Raw genomic sequence first — 16,024 nt, forward strand, 5'->3', positions numbered from 1 at the left:
TTGGATAAAGAAGGTAGGATCCAATGGCCAGGCAATCTTTTATAACCCTCATAGAACCTAGTAACTCAATGATGGGAAGATATTGTGCCTTTAAAGTTGCTGGGAGTAATACCTATGTGGGATGACTAGAGTAACAAGAAGCTCAAAAACTATCTATCTGCCAACTGATTGGGTTGAACATGAAAGAAAAGCTGAATCTTCTTTTGTTTTTTTTGTAGCCCATTCAGCATTTTTACTATAAAGCTTCTAAAACAGGATAGGTAGTTGGCATGATGGTTAAAGTGCTGGGCTCCCACATGGATATTGTGGTTCAAGTCTCAGACCTGGTGGCTTGCTTTCTTACTTTCCCTTTCTCTCTCCCTCTGGTCAAATTAAAGAAAATATTAAAAATAATTTAAATTTTTAAAAATATAGTTCTTATAAAAATTAAGTAAAACTCCCAACAGTTTGAGTCTACCCAGTATTTCTGTAAGACTGTAAAAAGATTTAATATAGAGTAAGTACTCACTGTTTTTCTGTAGACCCCCACTCACCTGTTCATCTGTCAATGGTCATAGCAAGACCACTGCAGCCAATTTTTAATTGTGAGAGGAAATAGATTGTTCTTAGGAAGAAAACATTTTCTGTTTCTTTAATAGAAGAAACCCAAGGCTAAAAAATGAAAAATGGGAACCAGCAGGTGGCATGGTGGTTAAGGTGCTGGAGTCCCATATGGCTGAACACGGTCAAGTCTCTGACCCAACAGTTTGAAAAACACACCAGGTGCGTGTGCATGTGTTCCTAGAGTCCTGAGAGGAGGAGGAAAAGGGATTGCAGCAATGGCCACCTCCCTCGGGAGTGATTTCTCACTTTCCCTCTCCGTTTTTCTCTGGTGAGTGCATGCACCCTATGTCAGAAACCTTAAAAAAAAAAATTAAAGAGTAAGAAATGAAAAATAGCCTGACTTAGGATGTAGACGTAGTTTGGAGAATGAGCATTACCTCTATAAGGAGACTCTGGGGCTTTTCAATATATAGGACACTGTATTTATCTTTTTACTTCTCATATGGGAATATATATATATTTTTCTTAATCCAAGGATAAGATTAATTATCTTGGAGGAGTTTAATCTCTACCCTCGTGTTTGAAATTGCAAGCATAGAGACATTTTAAACATTATGAAAAGAAGAGAAAATCTCTCCTGACAAATAAATGCCTTGAAAAATTAGATATTAGTACTAGTCAAGTGCTCTTTCTTCTCAGAAACACTAAAATTGCATATTAGAATAGCAGGAGCCTTATGGTGTGCTCCCCCCCAATGCCACAAAAAATAAGACTTAAGGAACAATTTCAGAGACAAAAGATTATAGGAAACATCTAGCTCTTCCCCCTTATGGGAAATTTCTTTTTTTAACATCCCAGGCTCAATCATTTCCTAATGTGAAATTACAGATTTTTCAAATTACCATATAAAACTGCAAAAAAATTACACTTGTGACCACAGAAGAGATAGCATACACTATCAATTTGATTTTAAAAGGCATACATCTTTTATACTACCTGTCATTTTTATAATGCCTTTTACAAATTTAATCAATACATTTTAACATTCTATATACTTTAAGTGCAATATACAATAAATATTCAAGTTTCATCTTAAACATGCTTTAGCCTTTAAATTGTTAAAACTGCAGTGCCCTTTTAATCTACTTACATAATGTCATAAAATATACATTTCAAGGTAAATGAAGTCAGCTACTTCAATTTAGTCCCTCAAACTGGTAGTAAATGAGAGGTTAACACTATGGTGCCAAACCCATTATTGAGTAAATTTAGCACCTTGGACAGCTCTGTAAAATCTTTATTGCTTTCCTGACCTGCTCGTCATGTTCTGTCTGTGTGTTCAGTGGCTCTCAGCTCTGATTGAAAGGCAATATATTAGATCCCCAACACAAACACGCTTGGGGGCTAGTTCACTGGGAGCGTAATGACATGGGGGTGAGAGCAATTTTCTGGTCACCGAAATCCAAGCACCTTGCAGGTCCATTGCACTAACTCATAGAGGATCCAGAAATTTCCTTTCTCCTTCCCATTTGCAGAAATACCTAATAGATGCTGAATCACACTGGCAAAGCTGCACTGAGTCTCCCTTAAACCCAAACTTGATACCACAGTGAAGGATATTTGAAATGGGCAAGATACCATTTAAGAGTGTCACTTCCAGGACAAGAAATGCAGGTTCACTCTCAAATCCAAGAGAGCTGGCCTGAAGTGATGCTTTATCAATGACCCAGAGAAGGCAACATACTGAGTGGGAAAACATGCCCCAGCACCATGGATCAAAGAAGGCAGGGTTGTGGATCAAAGAAGGTTGCAACACTAGGAAGCAAGATTCGCATGTTTCGTTTTCAAAGGATTAAATGGCAACGAGAGGTCTGGGCATTGAAATAAAGAGAAAAATAAACAAGGGGATTATGCTATTGAAAAATATTTTCACCCAAAATTTATATAATTAAAATGTATAATATGCATTGGTAGATGGAATTTTCCTGACTTACAAAATCTTCAAAGACTTTTGAGTTAATTTTGAACTTCCCTCTCCCCCCAGTTCTATGAAATGAATTAAAATAAGGAACACATAGGGCCAGCAGGTGACACGGAGGTTAAGGTGCTGGACTCCCATATGGTTGACCACAGTTGAGTTCCAGACCTGGTGGCATAATAAATCACACTGGGCTCCTGTGTGTGTGTGTGTGTTTGTGTCCAAAATCCCAGGAGGAGAATGAAGGAGAAGGGACTGTGGCATAGCATCCCCACTGAGGGTGATTGCTCACTTTCCCTCTCTCTGTCTCTCTCTGGCAAGCACACATGTTCTATGGCAAAAAACCTTTAAAAGATAAAATAAGGACCATTGCTCTATGTCCCCAATTATAGTGTTACAAGAGTGAAGTTAGAATACAGTTTCTTTCTATATCTCATTATGCTTTTGACAGACAGAAGACTTGTATTTTTAATTATTTTTTCTGAAAGTGGAAAGAAGGAAAACTACCCTCTCTGCCAAGCTTAAAGCCTGTGACAAATTTGAGGAAATAAATGAACATAGACCCAGAGAAGTCAAATCTTAGTAAATAAACTAATTTGATCCAGTTTTGTTTTAATCTTTCCTCTGAGCCAGATAAAGCTATGAAGTCTTACAGAAAGCAAGCACCAGCTGAATTTGATCTGGGGATAGAGTTTAGTGTGCCCATACCACTGCAGTGGTCAGGCAATACTGCAAACAAAAAATGGTAAATTATCATGTAGCTTACATTAAAAAATAAAGAAATGGTTTCAGATGCATTGATTCAAACTCCATTGATTATATACTGCTTTTCACTCCCTACCTGAAAAATAACTGAACTGTTTTTTAAAGGGGGTCTAGGAGCTTAAGGCAACCATAAATGTTTATTGAGTACTGAAAACCCCTCCATCTCATTTTTGAATTTAGGACATTATATATGTCATAAGTAGTTACTGCAGTATGACAACTATTTTATCTTATATTATAGAGAATTTAAAATTGAAAAATGCTAATATGTATCTAAAAGCTTGTCATTTCAAGAGTTTTTCAAGGATTTTTGAAGAGGCTATGGTGACAGCAAAATGAATGCAATTATATCCCTATTTTCTGATCAGCGTCTGTGGTATATGAAAATTGAATAGCACTGCTTCTCCATGCAGAAATCTACTGTGTAAAATATTTAAAGTTAAACTTCTGTTTGAAACTTTACCCACAGCAAAAAATGGTAAATATATCTTCTTGCAAATCTCTTCTAATAATCATACCACGCCCTTAGGTGGGATTCTCTGATAAACCTCCACTTTTACATGCATCAAGCAAGCTTAACTTGGCTTTCCTTAACACATTCTAGTGTAAAGGAATCTCCAGAAAGGGCGAAAGGAAGAGAGAATAATTTATTTTGGTTAGGAATAGAAATACTACCACATATGGTTTTGCAGGGTACCACATATTATTAGACCAAACATGCAAGCTAAATATGGAAGCCCACCTAAATGAAAAGAGGGAGATAGTGTTTTTCCTTTAATTGGAACAAGCTATAGCATACCTGTAGGATGAGGATGAATGAGCAAATGGAGAAAATGACAATACTGAAATAGCAAAGTATTGCTATAAAAGCAATAGCTGTCATAACTGCCAGTCATGACAGTTGGTGCAGAGGGGGCTTCTGGGGACAGGAGAATCCTTCTGTAAGAGCCATTGACAAACAATGCATTGCTTCAGTGTGTGGGTTTATGACTGCACCCTCTGTAGCATGGCCCTACCATACAAGGATGATAAACAAAAGAAGTTTAATGCTACATGCTTGTAGTAGCTGAAGATTGATTGGAAACCTCTTGAAAATGACCTGACTGATAAGGTCATGGTTCCTGGAATAAGCAATTAAGTGCAAAATAAACACATCTTAGGGATTCATAACATGCACTGAATGACATTGATTGTAGTAATCTAGTAAATGACCTCAGGATTGTATTCAGCAGTAAACATATGAGTGCTTTATCGTGTCTATGGCAGACTATCGAGTGATGTATTTTATCTTGCAGTACCAATGATGCTCACCTTTTGACTCGATTAAGTGTGTATGTGAGCAGGGATAAATTGGTGATTTAACGCTATTCTGGGGTTCCCTAAGCTACTGCCTTTATAGCAGTGTCTTGGCAAAGGATGGCCAGAGGGACTGGGACGTGATGATGTGAAAAGATAACGACAACCTGCCTTCACTCAGAGGACTGTATCTGCTTTTCTCTTGACAGGAAGTAATCCTCAAAAGGGCTGCAGATCTGGTAGAAGCCCTGTATGGGATGCCACACAACAACCAGGTGAGCTTTCTGGGTCTGTAACTGTGTGGGCTTCCTCACTTCCGTTGAAGATTTCAGAGCCGTTTTCATAGTGAGAAAGCATGAAAAATCCAAAACCCACATGCATGAGCTAAGAGTGTAAGTAATTCGGATATCACGTATTACAAGGCTAGTCAAGCCTTCTCCTTTCTTTTGTAAATCTTTTATTGCCTTTTCTATGGAATCATTTCCTTGTGAGAAAAGGTATTCCATTTAAAACTAATCTTCAGTGGGAATGTACTTCATAATCGAGAAAGGGAGTTACTACTGCTTTATTTTATCTGTCTCAGGTTTTTAAGTAAATTTAGGAGGAAAAAGAGAATTTAATTTCTTCTCCTAAAGAGTATAATGAGGCCTGAATTGTATTGTCTGTTTCCATTAGGTCGTCGGCAAAGTCACGGCATATTTCTCTATGTTTTTCTATGCAAAAATGCGTCATGACGATGCAATATTTCATAGTACAAGCCCATGCATAGGATTCAAATGGCTAAGAAAACTGTGACTCTGACAAACCATTGACTCCTTTTCCATGTCACCTCAGTGTCCAGGGGACACACCATACCACTAATGTAATACTCAGGGACTACTCAGAGTGGCCTCAGCAGCCTGTCCTTAGCATCAACACAAGAGATGAACTGCAGTCTCTCCCTCTCTCCCTCCCTCCCCCTGTAAGCCCAGAGTTTCTATATGTGTTACTAGAGGGAAATAAAAAAAAAAAAAAAAAAAAAAAACCCTTTTACTGTCCTACACTGCGAGGTGGCATGAGAGATGGTGAAGGAAAAGGCCTTTCCGAGTCAGACAAACATGGCTATAAATTTCAGCTCTATCCTTAAGAGGTGAGTATTTAAGTAAGGTCTTTGTCTGACATACAGTAAGCACTTAAAAGTCAGTATTACTGGGAGAATCACCAGGGGGTAACTAAAGGGGTATTTCTTTGTCTTTTCAGGAAATTATTCTGAAGAGAGCAGCTGACATCGCAGAGGCCCTGTACAGCGTCCCCCGCAACCACAACCAGCTCCCAGCCCTCGCTAACACCTCGGTTCATGCAGGGATGATGGGCGTGAATTCCTTCAGTGGACAGCTGGCCGTGAACGTCTCCGAGGCATCACAAGCCACCAATCAGGGTCAGAAGCTTGCTCTCCTCCTCCTCGATCTTTCCCAACCTCCAGCTCTCCCCTCCCCAGTTATTTATCATAAAACATTTTTTGTTTTAAAAATGATTTTTCTTCCCAAAGGGGAAATGTCTAGTTTGTGTGTATCAAATATCAGTGTAGAATTGTGGTTCTGTCACGTCCAGTAAGCAGGTGCCGGGGTGGGGGTGGAAGGGATGCATGCATTTAGCTATCTCTACATTTGACTTTTCACCATAAACCATGAATGACAGATCACAAAGAGGGTTGGAATTAAAGTTCTGAGGGGCCACGGCACATCATTCCTCCAAGGAAATAGAAACCTGTTAACTCCAGGGTACATCTCTTAGATTGGGATTTATTTCTGCTCCCAAATGATAATTTATAGACCCTGCATTGCCACGTCTCACGGCCCTGCTAAGTATTTATGATCTCCTAAGAAATGTGTCTTTTGCTCGCTTCCCATTTTAATCACAGAGCTAGCACCACCAACCCACGCACATGAATCACCTGATCCCTTCCCTCTGGGTTGCCACGAGGGGGCAAGAAACAGAGACTCTCCTTTCCCCAAGCCCTCCAGGACTGCCACGATCTGAATGCCACCCTCACCCCTGGTTCTGCACCCCGCCCCCCCCAGGTTTCACCCGTAACTCAAGCAGCGTATCACCACATGGGTACGTGCCGAGCACCACCCCTCAGCAGACCAACTATAACTCCGTCACCACGAGCATGAATGGATACGGCTCTGCCGCCATGTCCAATTTGGGTGGCTCCCCAACCTTCCTCAATGGCTCAGCTGCCAACTCGCCCTATGCCAGTAAGTAGAATTGTCTGTCCTGTGTTTCTGCACGTTTTCTAGAAGACCTTGATCTTGTGCCATGTGGCCCATTGGGTAGGCGCCTCAGCTGAGGGTCCCCCTCCTGCAAAGCACTCCCCTAAACGATGCAGCGAAAGGCACTGTTATTTCCAGCAGACATCTGTGCTCTCTTGCTCACCTGCTGCCCTGCAAAGTCTCCTGAACAGCCTCAACTTTATAACAACCAAGAACATCCTTTGAAGAATTCATGCTTAGAATCAGATGGAGATGAAGTTGACTCCTACTTCTACCAGATACTAACTGGTGGCTCTGGGCAAGCCCATTTCTTCTCCAAGCCTCAATTCTTTTTAATCTGGAAGATAAAAAAGGAACTAGCTCTCACCCCCTCCAGTGTTGTAAAAGGCAAAGATTTCTTGTGTAAGGATCTCTCTTGGTGCCTGGCACACGAGAGGCACAGTTCATAAATCTGAGCAATGCTCATAATGATGGAAAGATAAGTGGTGGTGGTGGAATGGTGGGGTAACATCTTGAACTCTCTCCCTTTAGGAGTATGACTCCTTTATTTTTTAACACTTGAGTCATTTCCTCTTTGTGTTTGGTGTGCCAAACAAAAATGAAAACTCGAAAACCACACTTGACTTTTACCAAAGAAATCTGGCAAGATAAAACACGCACACATACACAAGAAATATTCTTCGGTGCTCTGTGCCTGTTTCAAAGCCTCAGTGCAAAGGATTTTTGGTACAATGTTTAGATTGCATGTGAAGAACCTCATTAAACTGCCCTCTTATGTATAAAATGTCATGGGCCATGACCCTGCAATTTCTGAATCTCCCTCTGAGGATTTTCACTTAGGTCAACAAGCTCATCTTGACATCAGAGGCAGGGGCTACTCCTCCCTTTTTGTTTTATTTTTGTAGTTTTTGCTGCAGGGCATGTGTGCTCATGAGAGAGAACGAGAGAGAGAGACAGAGAGAGAGAGAGAAAGTAAGAAGCTCCTCCCCAGGAGGGAGGGGTTGCCATGCCTCAGTTCCTTCTCAGTTCACCTCTCTGGATTTTTGGGCACGTACATGCATGCACCTGGCATGTTTTTCAAGCTACCTGGTCATGTCCCGAATTGGAACTGCGCAGTTGGCCAGAAGGGATCCGGCCACCTTAACTTTCACGCCACCTGGTGGCCCAAGGGGGGCAAATCTTCTGATGTGTAAAATAAGGCCCAGTTGTAGGAAAGAAGACATGTTGTTTAATAAAAGAATATTCATGATTCTTAAGAGCCTTGTCTAAAAATACTAAAAGTTATAGTTATGCTGTCTCTCATAGTGGAGGTGTGGGGTACACTAATTCTCTGAAAGAGAAAAGATCATTTCCAGCCTTTAAGTGAAGTCATTTTTGAAAGTATCCTTAGGGCTTTTTTTTTTTTTTTAAGTGTAATTTTTAAAAATATACTTTCCAGGGGCCAGTAGATAGTGTGGTGGCTAAGGCACTGGACTCCCACACAGTCAACTGCAGCTTCAGTCCTGGACTTAGTAGCTTGTTTTCTCACTTTTTTTCTATTCGTTTGGAATCAGCAATTTGTTGAAGATTTAAAATTCCCCAAATAAACTGCATGTATCATGTCTGTTTGCTCAATAGTCAACATTTGGGATCAATTTCACTTTAGATTTTGATTTATCGAAAGATTGTTTCTCATAGATCTATCGTTTCAGTGTTCTCCCATCTAGTCAATCAGAAAATGTTTCCATCATGACCTGAAAATTAAAAGGTGGCATTCTTAATTAAATCAATAAACTAATTGTTATATGGGAGCAATTCAATTTAGGGGCTTGGATTGCTCTCCCTCTCTAGCCTGTGCAGACACCCAGTGCCTTCAGCCTGAGATTACATCTGTCAGACTGTGAAACTTCGAACATTTAATTTCCATTAATTGATTTCCTTAGTGCTCGCAAATATAGTATTAAATTCTCAAATAGGCTCTCAGATGGGACGGTTTTATCTGCATAAATGCAAATAAAACAATAAACACAAAGCCCAGCTGATTTGAATTTTTGCCTCCATAATATTTAATTATTCATAAACCACTCATGTTGAAAAATTCCAATGGAATAAAAAATAAAATAAGACATTCCACTGGTGAACACACTTTCTGGTGTGGTGGCTGATAACTAATAATGTTATAACAAATGGAGCTGCTTGACTATATTTTACCCCTTCCTCTGTTAACAGAGACCCCCCCCAAAACTCCCACCCCTAAATACACATAATGATCGCATTTGCCAAGGAGATTAATTGCCTTCCTCAGTGAACCAGCAGGATTTCAAGTCTACGAATATTTAAAAATCAAACCTCCAGTGCAGGAGTTTTGCAATTTAAATGGGTGTTATTATTGAGCGTATTTTCACATTTACAAATCCTAAGAGATGTATAAAAATGCTGGCCTCATTAAAAGAAAAAGTACAGTTTAAAAAATGTTCGTGAAAACTCTGAGGATGGCAGCCCTTGTGTTCTGCTCCATAAAGCACTCAGTATGTTTGGATTGTGTAGGGCCTTGGGCTGATTACAAAGGGTCATTTCCCCCTGATGGCAACTGCTGCCTATGACCAAAGCTCCAGGCCAAGGGTAAGGCCCCCAAACAGCTCTTTGGACTCTGATGGGCTGGTGGGAACGAGACTAGTCCCCCTGGAGATCTGTTTTCTTAGAGACTGGCAGAGTGGAAAAGGCACTGCATTGGAGTTTGATTCCTGACTTCACCATATTCTTGGGCAAGTCAACAAACTACTTTTGGAGTCTTTTTTTCTATTCGTTTGGAATCAGCAATTTGTTGAAGATTTAAAATTCCCCAAATAAACTGCATGTATCATGTCTGTTTGCTCAATAGTCAACATTTGGGATCAATTTCACTTTAGATTTTGATTTATCGAAAGATTGTTTCTCATAGATCTATCGTTTCAGTGTTCTCCCATCTAGTCAATCAGAAAATGTTTCCATCATGACCTGAAAATTAAAAGGTGGCATTCTTAATTAAATCAATAAACTAATTGTTATATGGGAGCAATTCAATTTAGGGGCTTGGATTGCTCTCCCTCTCTAGCCTGTGCAGACACCCAGTGCCTTCAGCCTGAGATTACATCTGTCAGACTGTGAAACTTCGAACATTTAATTTCCATTAATTGATTTCCTTAGTGCTCGCAAATATAGTATTAAATTCTCAAATAGGCTCTCAGATGGGACGGTTTTATCTGCATAAATGCAAATAAAACAATAAACACAAAGCCCAGCTGATTTGAATTTTTGCCTCCATAATATTTAATTATTCATAAACCACTCATGTTGAAAAATTCCAATGGAATAAAAAATAAAATAAGACATTCCACTGGTGAACACACTTTCTGGTGTGGTGGCTGATAACTAATAATGTTATAACAAATGGAGCTGCTTGACTATATTTTACCCCTTCCTCTGTTAACAGAGACCCCCCCCAAAACTCCCACCCCTAAATACACATAATGATCGCATTTGCCAAGGAGATTAATTGCCTTCCTCAGTGAACCAGCAGGATTTCAAGTCTACGAATATTTAAAAATCAAACCTCCAGTGCAGGAGTTTTGCAATTTAAATGGGTGTTATTATTGAGCGTATTTTCACATTTACAAATCCTAAGAGATGTATAAAAATGCTGGCCTCATTAAAAGAAAAAGTACAGTTTAAAAAATGTTCGTGAAAACTCTGAGGATGGCAGCCCTTGTGTTCTGCTCCATAAAGCACTCAGTATGTTTGGATTGTGTAGGGCCTTGGGCTGATTACAAAGGGTCATTTCCCCCTGATGGCAACTGCTGCCTATGACCAAAGCTCCAGGCCAAGGGTAAGGCCCCCAAACAGCTCTTTGGACTCTGATGGGCTGGTGGGAACGAGACTAGTCCCCCTGGAGATCTGTTTTCTTAGAGACTGGCAGAGTGGAAAAGGCACTGCATTGGAGTTTGATTCCTGACTTCACCATATTCTTGGGCAAGTCAACAAACTACTTTTGGAGTCTCAACTTGCTTAACTCACCCATGTGTAAAACATACATGATAGGCCCCTATTTAAGGTGGTCGTGCCAACGATGATAGGAAAAGGATGTGAAGCTTCTTGTAAATGATAAAGCAATATGTAATGGTTACTAAATAATGTAAAAAGGAAAAACTAGAAGGAAAGGCTAAGAATTTCAATTCAGTGCCTATAAATCGCTGGGCCATACTCATGCTTTTCTGAAAGCAATAGAGGATGTAGAAAGTGAGTATCTGAGAACATTAGTCTTGACTTAGTGTGTACAAAATCTCTGCCTCCTGAAGTAACCAAGAGATTATTTGCTGTGAGCAAAAACATGAAAGGACTGTGATTGTAGAGATGGGCATCTACCACCTTTATCACCAAGCAGCTAGGTTTCTGTCTGAATTGCCTGAGTTCTCTTGTCATTGATTACGTCCGTGCCCACCACTGCCAGACTGTGAATATTTACATAAGGCTCCTACCCTACTGCTTATGAATTCACAAACGTTTATGTAAAGCTCCATGGGGGGGGATAAAGAATGTGCAACTTGGACTTGTGGTTTTGCATTTTGCACAAATACTGCATGAGGCAGCCTGATTATCCACCTGGCTTCCTACCCACGGATGTCTGTGTTTTGGAGCATTAAGGTGCAGTCACATCCTTCAGGAAGTCACGCCTTGTGGAGAGAAGCAGGACACATACCCACCACATCTGCCACTACCTGCAGTAGGAATCCTGGCCTTACCTTCAACTCACTTTCCTTCTCACATCTCTCATTCCTTCGGTGACCACACTGTCCCCAGCTGCCTTTCTAAGTCCATTTCATCCCCAGACCCTTTGCTAGAACCTTAGTTTGGGCCCTACCTGGAACATCTCCCCTGATAGCTCTTTTGCGAAGCCTTTTGTAATTTTCTCTCTCTGCCTCCACTGAGTTGGCCGTGTTCACCTTTGTCATTATTTTGTGTTACTCTACCTAGTATAAGAGGATATTGTGCCTTTGTTTCCTGGTCCAGGAAAATGCCAAAGATGGCAACTCTGTATTTTGATCCACAAGCACTCAGTGTGTTTGGATTGGATAGTGCCTTGGGTTGATTAGGAGGGGTAATTTCCTCCATGGCAATTCCTGACTGCCACCCCCACCCTGCTACCTAGCACACTGCCTGGCACACTGTCAGCATATAATAATTACATGAATGATACCAACCATGCAAGGCAGCATGTGCTAAATACCAAATGGTGCAGCAAACAAGATCTGGAGAGTCCAGGCAAGGTTTATGCCTGAAGGACAGCCTGGGATAGATGGCTGGGGAGGGGTCAGGTCAGATCTGCTTCATCTCAGGATGCTGTGAGTGGCACTGATTCTCTTTTCCCATTGTCCCTTTCAGTCGTGCCATCTAGCCCTACCATGGCCTCCTCCACAAGCCTCCCCTCCAACTGCAGCAGCTCCTCGGGCATCTTCTCCTTCTCACCAGCCAACATGGTGTCAGCCGTGAAACAGAAGAGTGCTTTCGCACCCGTTGTCAGACCCCAGACCTCGCCGCCTCCCACCTGCACCAGCACCAATGGGAACAGCCTGCAAGGTAAGCCCCAGGCAGCCACCAGTTGATCTAGGTCTGAAACCCTGACTTTACCCACCCAGGGCCTGAAGCAGATGTGTCCCTATTGCTGAGGGGGTCATCTGTGGTCTGCCTGCTTCCCTCTGCTCTCATCTTTTTGGTCTCTCTGTGTTCATTCTCGTCACCTGGCCCCGGCTCTCCTCATCCTTTCTGTGTTAGAGGAGTAATTCCAACTCCAGCCATTCCACTTGGCCTGGGATTTGCTTGAGAATGCTGTCTGTGCTTACTAATGCCGTCGTTTCTCTTTTCTCCTCTCTCATTTTCTGTTTTTGCCATTGTCAGACCAGTCTATTGTGGACCCTAGCAAATTTTCCAGTGCAGGGTCTTTCCCAGGACTGGCCTTCTCCTGAAGTAGGTCACTCAACCTTGCATTCCTATTGCCTGTGTCCGAATAAACAAGTATGGGACTGAAAATGGAGAGGGTGAGCTGTAGCCAATCAGAACCCTGTGGTTAAATCACAGTGGACCAAAGCATCTGCTAGGAACTAGGAACACTACAACACCACTAGAGTATTCCAGTTCATATTAAAGTTGTTTAATCTCTTTCCCACCATGGAATATGGAAAATAATGAGAGTTATTAGAGTTGAAATGACCTTTGCATCCATTGAGAAAAAAATCATACCTGCCCTTTAAAAATGGGTTCACTGGGGCCAACAGGTAGTGTGGTGGTTAAAGCACTGGATTTCCACATGGCTAACCATGGTTTGAGTCCTGCACCTGGTGGCTTGAAAATCACATGTGCATGCATGCCCCAAATCCCAGGAGAATGGAGGAGAAGGGATTACAGGGGGTGATTTCTCACTTTCCCTCTCATTGTCTCTCTTTGTTCTTTCCTGGGAGCACATGTGGCCTATGGCAAAAACCTAAGGGGGGAAAAGGAGTGCCATTTCTCACATTCTTCTCATGTGCTCAGCACTGCATTGTGGTAGACCTACACAACCTCATTCATTCCCCTGTAGATGGTGTGTGTGGTAGGTACCCACAGCCTCTACTTTATAGATGAGAGAACGAAGATTAGAGAGTTTAGGGAATTGCTCAACTTGGAAACCCACTTCAAATGTAGGCTTAAAAGTTCATCTCCTCTTTCCATGTCCCAAGCATTATTACTCAGAGGAAGTACAAAGGACACATTCAGGATTCCTAAGGCAGGTGGCAGGTAAATAAGATCCGTGAGATAATTGGCCACCATCTACCAGGCCCTGAACTCTGTGCAGAGCTGTGCTCAGCACAGAGCAGGCTCTGATCAAACCCTCATGACTTCTTGAAGTGTGAGTGCTGTTGTTCTTACTGTACAGATAATACACTGAAGCCGAAGGAGTGTAAATCCTTGCCCACAGATGCAGTCAGTAAAGGGGAAATGAATTTAAACACCAGTGGCGTCTGTGCCCTTAACCCCTGTCCTGCAGACCTCCCTTGGTTCCTTCCTTCGGTGGCCTTGCTTCACTGAGGGGGGTCAGCCAGGGAGGTCAAAGAGGGGTGGGGAGGTCAATGCACAAGTCTGGGACTTCTCAGCACTGTTTCTGATGCCTAAGTACACGGATAGCTAATTGTCCATACACGGCCTCTGTGCTGCATGCTCTGTACTGACAGAAGCATATGTGGGTTCCCTGAAGGACTCTGTGAGGTCTGTGTGATTCCCATTGTATAAATTGGGGAAAACAAGGTTCTGTTTGCTCAGGTCATTTAGTAAATGGCACAGCTAAAGCTTAACCCAAACCGTGTGTCCCCAGAACCGAAGGACCTGATCGCTTTGTCTTTCTTTCTTCCTTTTTTTTTTTTTTGAGAGGTTTTTGCTATAGGGCGCGTGCACTCACCAGACAGACAGGGAGAGACAGAGAGACAGAAAGCAAGAAATCACCCCCCAGGGGCGATGGCCATGCCACAATCCCTTCTCCTCCATTCTCCTCCTGGGATCTTGGGCACGCACGCACACGCGCCCGGTGTGAGTTTTAAGCCACTGGGTCCGGGACACAAACCACAGTCAACTACGTGGGAGTACAACGACATAGCCATTACGCTAACTGCTGGTCCCCCAATCGCTTTGTCTTTCTGCTCCCAAGGGCTGTTCAAAACATTTGTCAGAAGCCTGCTGACCAGTCTGCCCGGCCCAGCTGGAGGCAGGGCCTTGCACAGCTCACCGATGCCCCTCACTCTCACACACACTGGCAAATTCATCTTCTTCAAGGAAAGAGGAGGATTATCTGCCTGTGGAACTGCCCACCTCTATAGAGGGGAGCCACACATTGATGGAAGTCTGACACTTTTTCAGCTAAAAATAATGCTTCGTCGCCTTCAGTACACCTCCAATTGGCAAATGAGGGATACAGTGCTTACATGAACAAAACTTTAATAATAGAGTTAAATAATGATAATGCATATGGAAAACAGAAATTTATCATTCTTGAGCTGCCAGTCTCCACCCTTGTTAAGCATAGATTTGATGTCAGGAATGAGATATCCTGGAGTTTGCAATTAGCAACTGAGGGGTAGCACTTGAGTGGTCAGGAGGCCTGCCATTGGCCAGTAGAGACTTTGGTGGACAGCCCTTCAGCAAGGTTTGCTATCTTTTCATGCCATGTGGACCTAGGAGGGAGCAGAAAGGGCCTGGACATAGGGACCGAGCCCAGAGTTTAGAACCTCCTAGCACTGGGAAGATCTGGTGAGGTAAGGGTACATGTGTGTGTTTAATGTTGGCTTCAAGACAGGGACACATACAATGTCAGAGCATTTGTCCTCTACGGCTTTTCTAACCCAATTACAGATCTCAAATGTTCAGAGACTGCTCCCCCTTTCTGATTATCAGCTGAGTTTCTGCATGGGGTGGAGAGTTTGGGTCTGACTCAGGGACGTGCTTTATGTGGGATTTGCTGTTGTGGATGACACTGCTTTTCTCTTCCCACTGAGCGTAGTCAAGGAGATTCTTTCTTGGCTCTTCCTTACCCATGCTCTGACTCTTGAGCATTATCAAAAACCTTTTTGTTTTGTTTTGTTTTGTTTTGTTTTTTGTTTGTTTGTTTTTGTTTTTGCTTTAGGGCGCATGTGCTCGCCACACGGACAGAGAGAGACAGAGAGAGACAGAACAGAAGAAATCACCCTCCAGGGGGGATGGCCATGCCGCAATCCCTTCTCCTCCATTCTCCTCTCGGGATCTTGGGCATGCATGCACACGCGCCCAGCGTGAGTTTTAAACCTCTGGGTCCGGGACAAGAACCGTGGTCGACTACGTGGGAGTCCACCAACCCAGCCATTATGCTAACTGCTGGTCCCAATCAAAAACCTTTTTTTTAAAGAGAGAGAGATTTTTGCTATAGGGTGTATGTGCTTGCTGGAGAGACAGAAGGCAAGAAATCACCCGCTAATTGGGATGGCCACACCACAATCCCTTTTATTCCCTACTCCTACCAGGATTTTGGGTATACATGCACATGTGCCTGGCATGAGTTTCAAGCCACTGGGTCTGGGACTAGAACCCCAGTCGACTATGTAAGAGTCTGGCAACATAAACATTACACCATCTGCTGGTCCTTCAAAAAAATTTTTTTAAAAAATGGTTATCT

General features: G+C 42.3%; 1 protein-coding gene across 5 annotated transcripts in view; it reads left to right on the forward strand.

Annotated features, from left to right (window-relative positions):
* Positions 1-16,024, forward strand: part of EBF1 (EBF transcription factor 1) — a 464,386-nt gene that overhangs the window by 438,609 nt on the left and 9,753 nt on the right. For all 5 annotated transcript variants that reach the window (XM_027766945.1, XM_027766942.1, XM_027766943.1 and 2 more), the window contains 4 exons: positions 4,792-4,857; positions 5,822-5,999; positions 6,643-6,822; positions 12,235-12,429. In XM_027766945.1, the coding sequence (XP_027622746.1) occupies positions 4,792-4,857; positions 5,822-5,999; positions 6,643-6,822; positions 12,235-12,429 (619 nt within the window). The remainder of the gene's footprint in view (positions 1-4,791; positions 4,858-5,821; positions 6,000-6,642; positions 6,823-12,234; positions 12,430-16,024) is intronic.

Source organism: Tupaia chinensis, unplaced genomic scaffold, assembly GCF_000334495.1.
Source record: "Tupaia chinensis unplaced genomic scaffold, TupChi_1.0 Scaffold143796_1, whole genome shotgun sequence".
Classification (NCBI taxonomy): Eukaryota; Metazoa; Chordata; class Mammalia; order Scandentia; family Tupaiidae; genus Tupaia; species Tupaia belangeri.